Source organism: Pituophis catenifer, unplaced genomic scaffold (genome assembly GCF_029215685.1).
Source record: "Pituophis catenifer annectens isolate HBS135680 unplaced genomic scaffold, rPitCat1.0.hap2 SCAF_2, whole genome shotgun sequence".
Lineage (NCBI taxonomy): Eukaryota > Metazoa > Chordata > Lepidosauria > Squamata > Colubridae > Pituophis > Pituophis catenifer.
The window spans coordinates 165624860-165641071 of NW_027256882.1; the positions used below are offsets into that span (position 1 = coordinate 165624860).

Here is a 16212-nt window from a genome sequence, read left to right on the forward strand (position 1 = left end):
GTATGTGCGCCGGGTGGCTGCTCTTCCGGTTTCCACCACTCCCGTGTGCATGAATACCAGCTGGCTGATGCACCAGAACCTGGAAGAGCAACGGGTGACGGCTCGCATGTCCAGAGAGATGGCTTTGCATGCCACTTCCGGCATGCGTGCCATAGGTTCGCCATCACGGCCCTATACCATTTCAAACAAATGATTATCCAATTTCTTCTTAAAAACCTCCAGTGTTGGAACGCCCACAGTTTCTGGAGGTGGGTTGTTCTACTGATTAATTGTTCTAACTGTCAGGAAATTGTTCTGTCAGGAAATTTCTTAGTCCTAGGTTGCTTCTCTCCTTGATTAGTTTCCACCCATTGCTTCTTGTCCTGCCCTCAGGTGCTTTGGAGAATAGCTTGACTCCCTCTTCTTTGTGGCAGCCCCTGAGATATTGGAACACTGCTATCATGTCTCTGCTAGTCCTTCTTTTCATTAGACATATCCTATTCCAGGAACTGTTCTTTATATGTTTTAGCTTCTAGTTGTTGCTCTTCTCTGCATTCTTTCTAGAGTTTCAACATCTGTTTTACATCATAACAACCAAAACTGGTTGCAAAAGAATGGGAACAGCTGATTGCGGTTTAGGGAGGATTTGTTTGAAGAAGTCAGAGTCTAGGAAAATCTAAGGAGAGAAAGTTACTGAGTTTACTTGCTGACAATAGATTAAGCATAGAATATTAAGATATTCCTGATTATTTTAAAAATTATATTTTAATACTCTGTTAATTCTCTCAACCTCTTTATTTTGTTCAGAGACTGACTGTATTAGTTCGTTAAGTAATCTGTACACTTAAGTTATTATTTCATAATATTTATGTTTGGATTATCACAAAATGTGCATATGAGTGTTTTCAGAACCACTCCAAAATCACAGCATACAAGGGCCATCATGTGCACCGGTTCAAATTTTCTCTTTATTTCAAACATTACAAAAGAAAAAAAAACAATCCATCCTCGGACAGGCAAATTATTCAGCAGCTAAATCAGCCTAAATGAAAACAAGTATTTTCTAGCCCTCTTCCTTTTCTTCTCTTCCACCAATTGAGTCCATTTGAACTTTCCTCCCCATTCCTACATGAGAAGATCTGTGCATGATAAGAACCTACCTGTTTCCTCCAGCTATTTCTCAGATAATTTATCATCTCCGGCAGTGGTGGGTTTCAAATGTTTTTACTACCAGTTCTGTGGGTGTGGCTTGGATCACAAGATCCAAATTCTTATGATTTTTTCCCCCTCCTTTCAAAGCTTATCTCTGTTAGCATTTGCCCAAAGGCTTACACTATTGATCTCTTTGCCTCCAGGTCCTGCTTCCTGAAAAAGGAAGAGATAACGTTGCTAGAAGAGCATCTATGGAGATTCTCAATCAGCCAGGTCATGGTTGTTCCAAAGGCAAAGGTTTTCAAAGGCAACTGGACTTTCTTAGGGTTTTTTTTTTGAAAACATTTTGCTTCTCATCCAAGAAGCTTCTTCTGCTTTGACTGAATGGTGGGGAATGGCAGGGTTTATGCTATTTGCAGTTATCTGGTCATTGGTATTCTGAAGGTCAGTCATTAGCTTTCTTACCATTTGGGGGTTTATCTGGACCATCAGACCAATTCACTGGACTCCACTGAATTGGAGTGCAAATTGGTGTGGAACCTTCTTGGGATTGCTGAAAGGGACTGTGTTGCAAACAGGTGTGGCTTGGAGGCAGAAGATCTTGCAGATTAGCTTATCCCTGAAACTAGCATGGTTATTACGGGATTAACAGGGTAGATGGGAAACTCCAGTACGGAATTGAATTCCTAGGGTTATCAGTTGCCTCTTTCTAGGAGAGGAATAGCATTTGATTCAAGACGTCTGCTCTAGAGTTTTCAGAATGGGGTCTCCTTGACGGAACAGGCAAAGGCTTAAGTGGTTTTAGTTGGAGTGAGTAAATGGTTGTTGCCAATCTGCTTTCTCTGTTGCATTGTTATGGAGGACATTTTTTCCCCCAAGAATGAATTCTCTCCTCCCATGTGGGCATCAACCCAGTTATTTTGCAGTCTGAAATTTGGGCATTTTAAATAGACATTTGAGCCAATGTGTTATTTGGCTCAAACAGATCGATGCAGCTGATATCCTGCCCAGTAGCTTTACAAGTTCTACAGCAGTAAGAAAAACTCATTGATATGCTGCCCCAAGCAACATTTGAGCATTCTTTGCCCATACATAGTATAAACCAGTGGTCCCCAACCTTTTTATCGCCGCGGACCAATCAGCCTTTGATAATTTTACCGTGGCCCGCTGAGCGCGCGCAGGGGTGGGGGCTTTGGGCCACACGTGCGTACCTGCGCGGGGCTCTCTTCCCTGGAGCCTTTGCGCACGGCCCAGGAGCTTTTGCGCACGGCCCAGGAGCTTTTGCGCACGGCCCAGGAGCCTTTGCGCTGCAGCGTTCATGTCCCCCGGCCGCTGCGCGGCCCGGTGCCAGGTACTCCGCAGCCCGGCACCGGTCCGCGGACCGGGGTTGGGGACCACTGGTATAAACTATGTTTATAGTAAGAAGAAATCAACAAGGGAATTTACAGTGGCTATTATCCATTCCCTTCTCACCCTTTGTAAAGTAATGTTGAAGGATGAAGAGGATAATTTTTATTTCCTGGTGACTGTGCTCTTTTCACTTTTCCTTCTCACGAGTTCTTTTATATATGCCCAGGTTATTGGGCTCCCAAAACCCAGAGAGCCAATGATAACTTGGTGATAGCTTAAGTATTTAAAATGCTGAAGAAAATAAAATAATGGAATCCTTCAAATGGAGAAAAAACTCCTTTAAAACCTAGAGAGAGCAACAGCAAAAGTTATAACTTCTATAGGAAAGGAATCCCAAATAAGGTTTCAATACCAAGTCAGTCAGTAGTTGAACAAATTGTGGATAAGGCACCAGTCTAGAAAGCAGGAGATCATGGGTTCAAGTCCCGCCTTAGCCATGAAAGCCAGCTGGGTAACTTTGGGCCAGTCGCTCTCTCTCAGCCCAACTCGCCTCACAGGCTTGTTGTTATGGGAAAAATAGGAGGCGGAAGGAGTGTTGGTGTTTTCTGCCTGAAGTAATTTTGGGACAATAATAAAGGTGGGATAGAAATAAATAAAAATAACTTTAAAAATTGCTTGTGAAACTGATATTTAGACCTGCAGCAGGATACACCTTATAATAATAGGATCATAAAGGTTTGGGCACTTAGTACAAGTAGTCCTCGACTTAACAACAGTTTGTTTAGTTACAACAGCAGTGGGGAAAGAAATCTGTTTTTCATACTTACGACTATTGCAGCAGCCTCATGGTCATGTAATGGAAAATTCAGATGTTTGGTAACTGACCCATATTTATGACGGTTGCAATGTCCTGGGGTCATGTGATCCCCTTTTGCCATGTTCTGACAAGCAAAGTCAACGGGGAAGCCAGATTCACTTAACAACCGTGTTACCAACTTAACAACTTGTGGCAAGAAAGGTCATAAAATGAGGCAAAATTCACTTAAAATGAATTAGCAACAGAAATTTGGGGCTCAACTGTAGTTGTGAGTCAAGGACTACCAGTACTAAATACAACAAACGTAATTTTGTACCAAAAGGGACAAATTTAATCAAGCAAATGTAAACACTAAGAAATCTAATAGATTAACATGCTGTAAACAACAAAGAAATATTTTGTATAAAGAACTGAGCTAACTTTCTTACAGTGTGCTTGGTTTCAACAAGTGTGAATCTCTCTGTTTTTGGAGAAATAAACAGCTGAAAGTACTCAACATGTAGTCCTTAGTGGTACTATGTCTACATGGAGGGAAGTAATCAGTGGGGTACCATAAGGTTCCGTCTTAGGCCTACTACTCTTCAATATCTTCATAAATGACTTACATGAGGGAATAGAAGGGGAACTTACTAAATTTGCAGATAATACTAAGCTGGCAGGAATGGCCAACAGCCTAGAAGATAGGCTCAAGATCCAAATGGATCTTGACAAACTTGAACACTGGGTCCTATCTAACAAAATGAAATTCAATGTAGAGAAAAGTAAAGCCTTACATTTAGGCAAGAAAAAACAAAAGTACGCATATAGACTGGATGAAACCAGGCTTAATAGCAGTAACTGTGAGAGGGATCATGGAGTCTTAGTGGACAACCAATGAAATATGAGCCAACAGTGTGCGATGGCAGTCAAAAAAGCCAATGCAATCCTAAATTGCATTAATAGAGGGATATAATCAAGATCAAGTGAGGTACTAATACCATTCTATAAAGTCTTAGTAAGACCACACCTAGAATACTACATCTAATTTTGGTCACCACACCACAAAAAAGATGTTGAGACTCTAGAAAGAGTGCAGAGAAGAGCAACCAAGATGAATAGGGGGCTGGAGGCTAAAGCATACGATGAACGGTTGCAGGAACTGGGCATGGCTAGTCTAGTGAAGAGAAGGACCAGGGGAGACATGATAGCAGTGTTCCAATATTTGAGGGGCCGCCACAGAGAGGAGGGGGTGGTCAAACTATTTTCCAAAGCACCTGAAGGCCAGACAAGGAATAATGGATGGAAACTGAAGGAGAGATTCAACCTGGAAATAAAGAGAAATTTTCTGACAGTGAGAGCAATCAATCAATGGAATGCCTTCAGAAGTTGTGGGAGCTTCATCATTGGAAGCTTTCAAGAAGAGACTGGACTGCCATCTGGATGGCATGGTGTAGGGCAGGGGTGTCAAACTCGCGACGTCGTGCTGTCATCATGTGACATATCACGACTTTTTTCCTTTGCTAAACGTGGGCGTGGCCAGCATGTGATGTCTCCGGGCCTTAGGCCATGACTTTGACATCCCTGGTGTAGGGTCTCCTGCTTGGATGTGGGTTGGACTAGATGACCTACAAGGTCCCTTCCAACTCTGTTAATCTGTAATCTGTTCATTGAGAATTGCCTTCCTTGTTCTAGTTTGACTTATTGGCCACTCTGTACTGGGAAAACAGAATCCAGCTGAGGCTCAGGCCAGCAGTTCTAGGAAACCAAGGCAGGACCATGCCTGGCTTCAGAGTAGATCATCGAATGATACAAGGTTCTGGATATTGATATGGTGCATCTTGCATTTTTGCCAGTACCTTTCTCCCAAATGCCAGTGCTTCAGATCGCTTTGAACCCAATGGCGAGACTAATTGAAAATTAACACATAGGTTTGACCCTTAACTGATCTCCCCCAAACCCTGATGGAAGTTGGGGAGTGAGAGGCATGACATTCCTGGTTAACACCAGACCAATGCACTTTGTGTTAACACAATCAGTGGTGCCTTTACGTGATGCAGCTATGGAAAACTTTTCTTACCTGAGGTGAGAATTTTAAATTTTTGAGAAAACTACTAAAACAGCCTGAAGACCTACTGTCTAAGCAGTCCCATCCTGTTTTACCTGTCCAGCAAAGCAAGGGCATGGAGCAACTCTTTTTCTCCATCTCTCCTTCCCCACCCCCGGAATCGGACTATGGAGAAAAGGTAGTCCAAGTTTTCATCGGCTCCCTGAGGAAGGAATTCAAATTATTAAAGTTATTTTAAAAATGGAAAATATAGGAAGTCTGTTATCGGTGGGGATAATGTCATTTACAACCATTTGTACAGTCGCTTCCATCAGTTGGATCTCTTGCAACTCAAGCTAAGACTCACCAGTAGATCTTTTTATTATTATTTTTGTCTGCGTTTTAATCAAATCTCTGTCCATGTATTTGGTGTTTGGCTTTTCCGGACCATGAGATACACCCATCCACAAGTATCCCAAGAAATTCTTTGAGGCCACTTATGACAAGATCTTATGTGTGCCCCCTGCTTATTTCTGCTCCCAGGATTGTGTGTGTGTGTGTGTGTGTGGGCACACATGTAGGTGTGCTTCCCTTTTCTCTCAGCTCTTCAGTACACAAGTTGGAAAATTTTTAGACTTCAGAAACTCAGACTGGGAAAACAGAACCCTGAGGTTCAAGGCAACACCAACACAACCTCACCCGGCCTCTTGGCAACAAGCCCTTTAGGGGTCAAAGGACAGCACAGTTTACTTTTCCCCCAATTCTACTCCCAACTCCTGTGTGTCCACTATTTCTCTTTGTGAGTCCTACTGCTGGAGAACAGTAACATTTCTATTTGCCTTGGGCTACGTTGAGCTGTTTGAATTTCTAAAACTAACACAAACCACCTACCCACAAACACAGTAACGGTTACTCTGCCTGGCTGTCACACCGTGCTGGACTAACTAGGCAGGCAGTCTGTCTTCTCACATACCGTTTTCAGGAGTCAAAATCTGAAGAGTGGAATGCATAATTTAATAATAGCAGTAATAATAGGCACAGGGAAAGTGCCTATTCAGCAGACTACATTTTCAATATATGGACAACATAGTGAGGGCAATGATGGGAAGGATCAATACTGCCCCATTTTCATCTCTCATACAATTCTACTCAAATGGGAATTGTATCTCCATTATGTAATTATATTGGTAAATAATAGAACTTTTTGGGATGTCAGTCTCTCTTTTTTCTTTGAGAACTCTGAAATAACAGAAAGAGAAACAAGGAAACTTTGTATCTTATCAATCTTCTGTTAGTGCTAGCAAGTGTCAGTCAGTCAGTCAATCAATCAATCAATCAATCAATCAGAATAGAGCTGGAAGGGACCTTGGTGGTCTTCTAATCCCCTGCTCAAGCAGAAAACCCAGGGGTGAAATCCAGCAGGTTCTGACAGGTTCTGGAGAACCGGTAGCAGAAATTTTGAGTAGTTCGGAGAACCGGCAAATACCACCTCTGGCTGGCCCCAGAGTGGGGTGGGAATGGAGATTTTGCAGTATCCTTCCCCTGCCATGCCCACCAAGCCACGCCCACAGAACCAGTAGTAAAAAAAATTGGATTTCACCACTGAGGAGACCCTATACCTGTAATGGCAAATTTATGGCACGTGTACCAGAGGTGGCACATGGGGCCCTCTCTGCTGGCACGTGGGCCGTCACCCCAGGTTAGATCTCCATGGCATTTCTTTTGTGCGCTTCTGTTTCCCTGCAAACGACGAAACAAGTTCATGCATGCATATGTCCTTGCATGCGCGCGCACGCAACTTTCAGTTTGGGTATGCGCGCACACGCAGTTAAGCAAAGGGCAAGGCATGTGCAATTTAGAGATTAACCCAGTGGTGGGATTCAGCCAGTTCACACCACTTCGGGAGAACCGGTTGTTAACTTTCTGAGCAGTTTGGTGAACTGGTTGTTGGAGGAAATCATTAAGGCAGAGAACCGGTTGTTAAATTATTTGAATCCCACCACTGAATTACCCTTTCACTTTCTAGCGCCTCCATCTTGTTTATAATTCTTGACTAGCTGACTTACCTAATTTGGCACCCGGTGACTCTTAGAACAAAATTGGATTACTCTATGGTTTATTGCGCTGTGCTCAGCTTTCTTCAGGCAAGCTCTCTTGCCAGGCATTTGATTCAGATTGCTGTCTGCTCTTACCTGCCTAAAACTTCAGTAAATCTATCAGCTTTAAATGCATGTTTGTGCACATTGGCAATACAAGATGTGTCTTCTGCCCAAACTCTTCTCGGCAACAGAATGTGTTTCAGTGCTGGTTCTAACACAGATAAAGACATTTATGCATGCGATGCAGCAGGAAATTTGATGGATGAAGTTGTCATAGCAACTTTTTTTTTTTTTTTTTGCAAATGTCATCCTTTTCCGAATCAGCTGGATAGATGACTGTGCTCCTCTCTGTTAATTTTACCTGTTGTATTGGCTGTGCTCCTGAAGCTGCTTTAGAAGGCTGAAGGCCACGGTGGGAATTAAGCCACCTGCTCAGATAATTAATGGGGGAGGGGGATTCCTTCCCAAGGGTGCAAAAAACAAAACAAAAACCCCAACCCTATGAGATGTATACTGCATAGGTGTTTCATTTCACAATGTCTTCTGGGTTGTATGGGTGGAGTCTTTCCTGTGCTGCTACAGATTAAAAGCATTAATATGCCCCTCCTTTTGCTACAGTGTAGTATGCCTCTCCCTAGCAGCTTGCTCGGCTGCTGATCCACCCAGTGCTTGTTAATAACACGCATTTCTCTTTCATCCTGACAGACTCTGAGTGTTATAATGGTGATTGTGCAGGTGGATTAAAAACAAAACAAAACGATTAGAATCGCTGCCCAGGATGAGGGCAAGGAAAGCCTTCAGCATTTTTGGCACCAGAGTCAGGTAGGCAAAAGGTGGAGGACAGAGCGAGAGAAACATGTTTTATGTTGGAGAAGTCCCAGGGTCATCATCTGTTTTGTTTTCTCTGAGTATTCTTCTAGCTTCTTTTTATGGGATCACCTGGGGAAAACTTTTAGGGGGGAGTCTAATTCATAACATCGTATCAAGGACAATAAAGGGGCTACTTTGGAAAAGTTGGGAGGCAAGAAACAAAGATTGGGACAATTAGCCTGACTTTAGCAGGGTGTTTGAAGGAAGTAGTAGTACTTAACGCCATTTTGTAAAAGACCGCTAAGGAATAAAAGAATACCTTGTTTCAGAAAATATATGAACACGATCAAAAAAGTTGATAATTCTTCTCAACTAATGATTCGAGTTGGTTTCACATAGGAAATAGTGCAGGATGATTTGTGTTTCAGGAAGGAACTGCGCAAGATCAGGTTATGGCAGAAATAATCCCAAAGATTTATGTTCCAGAGATTTAGTTTGGATAGGAAATTAGATAAGGATTGTATTACATCTGTACATATGTACATGAATGAATACATGTGTAAGATAATTGATAATTTGAGAAAGATTCACACCCATACAGAATCAGAACAAATTGTAATATCTCTTACAGGAATGGGAGCAAATTAGACTTGTTTCATGTAACCAGAATATAAACCATACCGGTATTACAACTTCAGTAGAGTTTTTAATAACATTGCACGCTTATCCAGAATAGCCATAATATCAACATATAATAAACATTTATATTCAGTGTCCAGTGCCACCACATTCTTAATATCTAAGTTCAAAAAAGGGTTTTTTTTGGAACCCTGGGTGGTGGTTGGTTTTTTTTTTGTTTTTTTTTTTGTTTATCACATTGATGTATCTCATTGTGCTCTTTTTCATTGTTTATTGTTCTATTGTCTTACCTAGTTCTGTTTATAATCTTTTCATTTCTTCCTTTTGCTGTTGGAGGCAAATAAATTCAACAAATAAATCTATCACCAGTGCCACAATGTAACTTTATAGGTTAAGAGACAAATCCGTTTATAATAACTCTAGTCACTAGGTAAAATAACAAATAGAAATCCAGTGAGTAAAAGGTAATGGAAGCCTGTTCCTTCCTAGAAAACCCTTCATAAATTAAATCTACAATTTATAAATCCAGACTGAAATTCAGTCAAAGGCATTTTCAGCATCCAGTGAATATAGAACAGCTAATTCCAATATATGAACCACATTAACCAATATATCAGTCATCAGGTGGAGTTCTGTGTAATCAGTTGGAGCTATTGGCCTGTCCTCCCACTCTGGGATTTCAACAGAATGCATAAGCTTCCCCTTTCTCGTTATCTGAAGTGGAAGTCCGGGTTTAAGATGGCTGAGAGGAGTGATTGTCTTCATTTTATGAGGCTGATTTTAGAATATTGCATCCGAGTTATTTTAAAGTGAGGGAGTTGGGTATCAGTAGCATCATTCGGCTATCTGTATGTCCAATACCACCCACAGATTGGAGTGGAGTAAAGAAAGGCAGCTATCTAGATAGGCACGAAAACCAGACTCTGTATAGGTAGTGTCCCAAAGGTGCTTTTCGAAAAGCAACTGGATTTTCTTGTTTTGACTTTCTATGGACAAGAAAGTCCAGTTGCCTTTTGAAAAGCACCTTTCCATGATCTGGATGATTGAGAATCTCTATAGACAGGTATAGTATAGATACTTTTTCAGTACTGATCAGATGGATGGTTAGAGCTGGATGAGATGAATGCTGTTAAAATAATAACATTTTATGTTATGAATGACGTCCCTATTTATCTTGATATTAATGTGTATTTGCAGAGGGATTCCAGGGTTAGACTCCATTAGATGAAAAAAGTAATGAGAATGGTTTTTTAATAGTCAGCTAAAACCCCTTAAATATTCTTGACCTAAATGAGGTTTTGTTATGATGATGGCAGCTCTCGCCAACCAGATTTTCAACTACGATATAATTGGGCATTTATTTTAATGGGTGTATTCATTTGGAATAAGAATTTTTATGAATATTTACCTTTTTTTGCACTTACCTGGAGAGAGAATGATTTTAGGATCCAGTATGTTGTCTTTCCTGCCATCCATAAAAGCTGCTAGGCACATAGTCATTAATTGGTAAGTGATTAGGTTTGATCTGGAATGTGACACTGCAATTTTGGAAAGAAATGTTTTTGTTAAGGATCTTTATGTGATAATCTATATTCCCAAAACATGGAATTTGTCATCAGAAGATGATGTTTGGTGCCATTGAACCTGGACTATAGCCAAGGGAATAATTTTATATAAATTATAAAGAAAAAACGATTCTCCTGATTTTATGGACTTGATTTAAGATAGGAATCTACCGTCTATTTTTGAAAAGTGTTTAGTTCTGAAAAGAAGAGTGGTATATTTCCAAGAATAGAATTAATCCATACTTATGACTAGTATGTAATTCTTTTTTTCTTTTACTGTTGTGTTTGTTTATCTTAATCATCATAACATATCTAAAGTCTTTTTCCTCACTGGATGATTATTGATTTTTCCCTTTTCCTAATGTAGTAGTTATATTTCACTATCAAAATAAATTAGTTAGTTTGTTTTTTTAAAAAAGGCAAGAACTTTATTGCGAGAGAAAGCAGGTTTCAAAATTCTGTGATTTACATGGAAATGCATAGTTATAGTTTTATTGGAGTCTGATGCTTAAACAGAGCCAAGTGTACAAGAATATAATTTCAAAAAATTAAATTCTGAATCTTGGAATAAGTTCTGAGAATCAGAAGGACAGGGGGGATCATTTGGCTTCTGCAGCAAAACACATTAGTTGCACATTGTTAAGCAAGTCAAAAATTCTTGCAGACTTCTACTAATCTCTAGGACAGACTTGGTATGTGGGGAGAAATGATCAAAAGAAAGATTGTGTTTAAAAATGAGCTGGAATCAGCCAGAAAAAAAAAATTATACGAAACTTCTTTGTATTCCGTCTTTCTGTCTATTCTCAATGTAACTTCTTGGTTGCGAAAGAGAAATGAAGTTCGAAAATGTGCTGGATCTGGCAAGGGCAGAATAGTGAACCTTTTGGGCTCAATGTGTCAAGCATTCAGAAAATACTTAACCTGACTCTGCTGGCATCCCCCCCCCAAAAAAAAATAAAAAAATAATGTATATACACAATCTTGTCAGTATGTGAGAGTTCATGAATTGGGGTAGACATGGTAACAGGTCAGCCACTCCTTGTCAGGAGTTTCTTTGCTTCTGGATTGGATTTCACCACTGGAAGAATATTAAGTTATTTGATTTTATGTCTATTCCAGTCATGAAGGGGTGTCAGTATGTGAGAGTTCATGAATTGCGATAGACATGGTAATGGGGACTGTTTGGTGACCCAGATGGCTCAGAGCCTGGGCGTGGCTTAGGTTCACTGATCTGTATTTATATGAGTGCCTCTGTATTGTTTCTGTGAATATTACTTCTGTGCTTCAGTGATTATTGATTCTGTACTTCTGGATTTTGAGTTCTGGTTCTGGCTTCTGCTGTATGATACTGTATATAAAGAAGTTTCTTATATAAATGAATCCTGCTGAGTTATTTATGTGTGCTGGTTGGATTGCTGCAAACTCTTAACAGGTTATGGGCCCAGAGCATACCAGACACAGTAAGACTGAACTATAATCAAGATGAGGGACTGCCTATGTTAAGAAGCAAGGCAGAGAAGGCTTCCAGGATGGCTGTTGAATTCAAGGAGAGCTCTTTTCCTCAATCAGGACAGAAGAATTATATTATTCGGGCTGCAAAGATGGAATGTTTCCTGAAGGCTAAGGAGCTCTGGGATATTGTTATTAATCCACCCCAGGCTCCATTAGCAGCATCAGATCAAAGGCAGCATGATAAGGCACTGGCCTACATCATCTTAACTTTAGAAGATGAACAATTCCTGAATGTAGCTAATTTAAAAATTGCAAAGGAGGTTTGACTGAAATTAAGAAGTGTGCATGTGAGTGCGTCAGTGTGCAGTATTGTGCAATTATCAAGACAACTGTACAGACCCAGACTGTTACCACAAGAACATGTGGAGAAGCATTTGCTGCAAATGCAAACTTTATTTATTGAATTGTAACAGCATGGCATGCAGATCCCTGAATCTCAGAAGCAGGGGTGGGTTCTAAATTTTTTTACTACCGGTTCTGTGGGCGTGGCTTATTTTGTGGGCATGGCTTGGAGGTCATGTGACTGGGTGGGCGTGGCTAGCTGGTCATGTGACCGGGTAGCCATGACTATGTGTATAGGGACTACTCAGAGGGCTGAAAAAAGTCATTTCTGACAGGTCCTCGCACTTTTGACTGGTCCTCACACTTATGACCATCCTCACATTTATGCCCGTGCAGCATTCTTAACAACCATGTCACTCATTTCACAAATGCTTCTCTTCACCATGGTGATAAGATAGGGCAAAAAAATGTAAAATATGAGGACAGTCGTAAATTCGAGGACTGGTCAAAAGTGCGAGGATCAGTCAAAAGTAACTTTTTCAGCCCTCTGAGTAGTCCATATGCACAAAAGGACTACCAGAGGGCTGAAAAAAGTGATTTCTGACAGGTCCTCGCACTTTTGACCAGTCTTCGCACTTATGACTGGTTATCATTTATGCCCATTGTAGCATTCTTAACAACTGTGTCACTCATTTCACAACTGCTTCTCTTCACCATGGTGACAAGATAGGGCAAAAACGTAAAATGTGAGGACAGTCGTAAGTTCGTGGACTGGTCAAAAGTGCAAGGACCAGTCAAAAGTAACTTTTTCAGCCCTCTGAGTAGTCCATATGCATAAAAGGATACAGCAATAGAGAGGGATGAAGGAAGTAGAAGAGAGATGGAAGAAGGAAGGAGAGAGAGGGAAGGAAGAGAAGGGAAGAAGGAAGGGAAGGGAAATTAGAGTAGGAGTGAGGGTAAGAGAGGGAGGAAGAGAGGAGGAAAAGGAGAAAGGAAGAGGAAGTAGGGAGAAGAAGAAGAGGGAGGGAAAAGAGAAAGGAAGAAGGAAAGGAAAGAGAGAGGTGGTAGGTTTGAGGAGAAAGATTGCTGTACAATAAAAAAGATGAAAGGGAAGAAAGCCAACCCCAAACAAATATAAAGATATTAAGATAAAGAATGAATCGTTAAGCTATAAAGAATAAAAGAGAACAAATACGAATAAATAGCAATAATTAGAAACACACATACAAACATACAATGTATTTTCTTTGAACAGAGTATTTGGCCCGTTCACAAATTTAAACAGTGTTTAGTCATTTCAATTAAATTTACAATTTCTATATTTCCCTTTTGCCATATTTATTCCTCATCTATTTTTTTAAAAAGCCAATATTACCCTTCGTCCTCATCTCTAATCTTAATCAAATTCAATTTTTCCCTTCTATTCTATATTATACCCTTTCCCATTGTCATCTATTTTTATATCCATCCTCACATTGGTTAATTATGTAATACAGTTGTTTAATACAAATTCAACATTTTAATAGAAATCAATTGTTATATAACTATCTTTTTTGTATATTAATCAATATGAACATGAATATTCCAATTATTTCCATGCAATCCAATTTCTTACAAATCAATTAATTATATTTACCAATAATAATAAACCAAATAATTTCCCCCATATATCCCTCCAAACCACAATTTAACCATTTCTGCTTTCAACACAATATACGATTAATAATATCTCAATTATTTATTTTATTTTTTATTTATTTATTTTATTTTAAATTTATATACCGCCCTTCTCCCTGAGGACTCAGGGCGGTGTACAGCCAGAATTAAAAAACATAAAATACAAATATTAAAAAACAATTAAAATATATATAAATTTGGCCCAAAATTAAAAATACAAACCAATTAAAACATTTAAAATTTCTTCTTAAGCCAGCCCGGCTTGCTGGAAAAAGTGGGTTTTAAGGGCACGGTGGAAGGCACTAAGGTCTTGGATTCTCCTTATCTCTGGGGGCAACTGATTCCAGAGGGTAGGTGCCCCCACAGAGAAGGCCCTCCCCCTGGGGGTCACCAGCCTACATTGATTGGCTGATGGCACCCTGAGGAGGCCCTCTCTGTGGGAGCGCACGGGACGATGGGAGGTTGTCGGTAGCAGCAGGTGGTCTCAAAGATAGCTAGGACCGATGCCATGGAGTGCTTTAAAGGTGATAACCAGCACCTTGAAGAGCACTCGGAAGACCACTGGGAGCCAGTGCAGCTCGCGCAGGAGCGGTGTTACATGGGAGCGCCATGCTGCTTCCATCACTACCCGCGCTGCTGCATTCTGGACCAGTTGGAGCCTCCGGGTGCTCTTTAAGGGGAGCCCCATGTAGAGAGCGTTGCAGTAGTCAAGGCGAGAGGTGATGAGGGCATGAATGACTGTGCACAGGGAATCCCGATCAAGAAAGGGCCGCAACTGGCGAATCAGGCGAACCTGACAAAAGATGCCCCTGGTTACAGCTGTCAGATGTTCCTCCAAGGACACCTGCATATCCAGGAGGACTCCCAGATTGCGAGCCCTTTCTGTGGGGGCCAAAGACTCGCCCCCAATAGTCAGTGATGGAGTCAACTGACTATATCGGGATGCCGGGAGCCACAGCCACTCAGTCTTGGAAGGGTTGAGCTTGAGCCTGTTCCTCCCCATCCAGATCCGCACAGCCTCCAGGCACTGGGACATCACTTCAAGGGCATCATTGGGGTGGCCTGGGGTGGAGATGTACAGCTGGGTGTCATCAGCATACTGGTGGTATCTCACCCCGAAGCCACGGATGATCTCGCCCAGCGGCTTTACATAAATGTTGAACAGAAGGGGTGAGAGGACCGATCCCTGCGGCACTCCACAGATGAGAGGCCTCGAGGTCGACCTCTGCCCCCCTGCCAACACAAACTGTGACCGGTCGGAGAGAAAGGAGGAGAACCACCGCAACACGGTGCCTCCCACCCCCAACTCTTCCAGCCGGTGCAGCATGATACCATGGTCGATGGTATCAAAAGCCGCTGAGAGATCTAACAGGACCAGAACAGAGGAGCAACCCCTGTCCCGAGCCCTCCAGAGATCATCAACCAATTATTTATTATTACAATTCCCTAGTTAAATAGAGATTTTTTTTCTTTTGTGTTTTAAAATCTTGAACTCTCCTCTTTTCCCATTGTTTGCACCTACCTTTTTTGGTGAGAAAAAGAAAAAGAAATCTCTCTCTGCCTCATTTTGTCATGTTGCAGCAGAGCCTGCTTTACTTTCAGTTTCGTTTTTTCAGCATAGCTAAGGGAAAAAATCTGCTCCAGCACTCTTTGCAGCTAGCAACAGAGCCCTGCGCAAAACAGCTGAGAGCAAATCAGCTGAGAGTCGGGAGGCTGATCTAATCAACTTGTGCTAATTAACCTATGCTGAAGCTGAAAGGGGCTTTTTTCTCTATTTTTGCAAGCACCGGTTTACTCATTTGTTTTCTTTTAACACTGAACAGCTGTAGGGCGGCCCTTTGAAGCCCCGCAGCAAGAGTTTAAACAGTTTTTTCCCCCCTAGCCATCAGCTGGGACTCAGGAGGCAGCAATAGATTGGGAGTGGGCAGGGTAAGTGAACGGCGACCGGGCCGGGAACCGGTTCGGGGGCGTGGCCAGCCAATCTTATTACCGGTTCTCCGAACTATTAAAATTTTTTACTACTGGTTCTTGGGAACAGGTGCGAACCAGGAGCAACCCCCACTGCTCAGAAGGTACTGTTGGTGTTAAGCAGTCTTGATGAAATGTGGGACATTGTTTCAACTGTTTCTGAGTGCAAACAGGAACAGGATTTGAGAATGGAAGCTCTTAAAGCCTGTTTGATTTCAGAAGAAAACAAAATCCATTTTAGAAAAGCCATGAGGATAAATTCCTGAGGTGGGGGCCCAAGGAGCAGAGAGAGAACAACAACAGACACCATGTCTGCAGAGACCATGTCTGCAGAGACCA

At 41.4% G+C, this 16212-nt stretch overlaps 1 protein-coding gene across 3 annotated transcripts in view; it reads left to right on the forward strand.

The window, feature by feature from the left end:
• Positions 1–16212, forward strand: part of B4GALNT1 (beta-1,4-N-acetyl-galactosaminyltransferase 1) — a 93546-nt gene that overhangs the window by 35426 nt on the left and 41908 nt on the right. The window contains exon 2 of one of the 3 annotated variants that reach the window (XM_070937976.1): positions 8126–8242. The exons of the other annotated variants lie outside the window; for them this stretch is intronic. Coding sequence (XP_070794077.1) covers positions 8199–8242 — 44 coding nt within the window. The 5' untranslated portion in view covers positions 8126–8198. The remainder of the gene's footprint in view (positions 1–8125; positions 8243–16212) is intronic. 3 annotated transcript variants of the gene reach the window in all.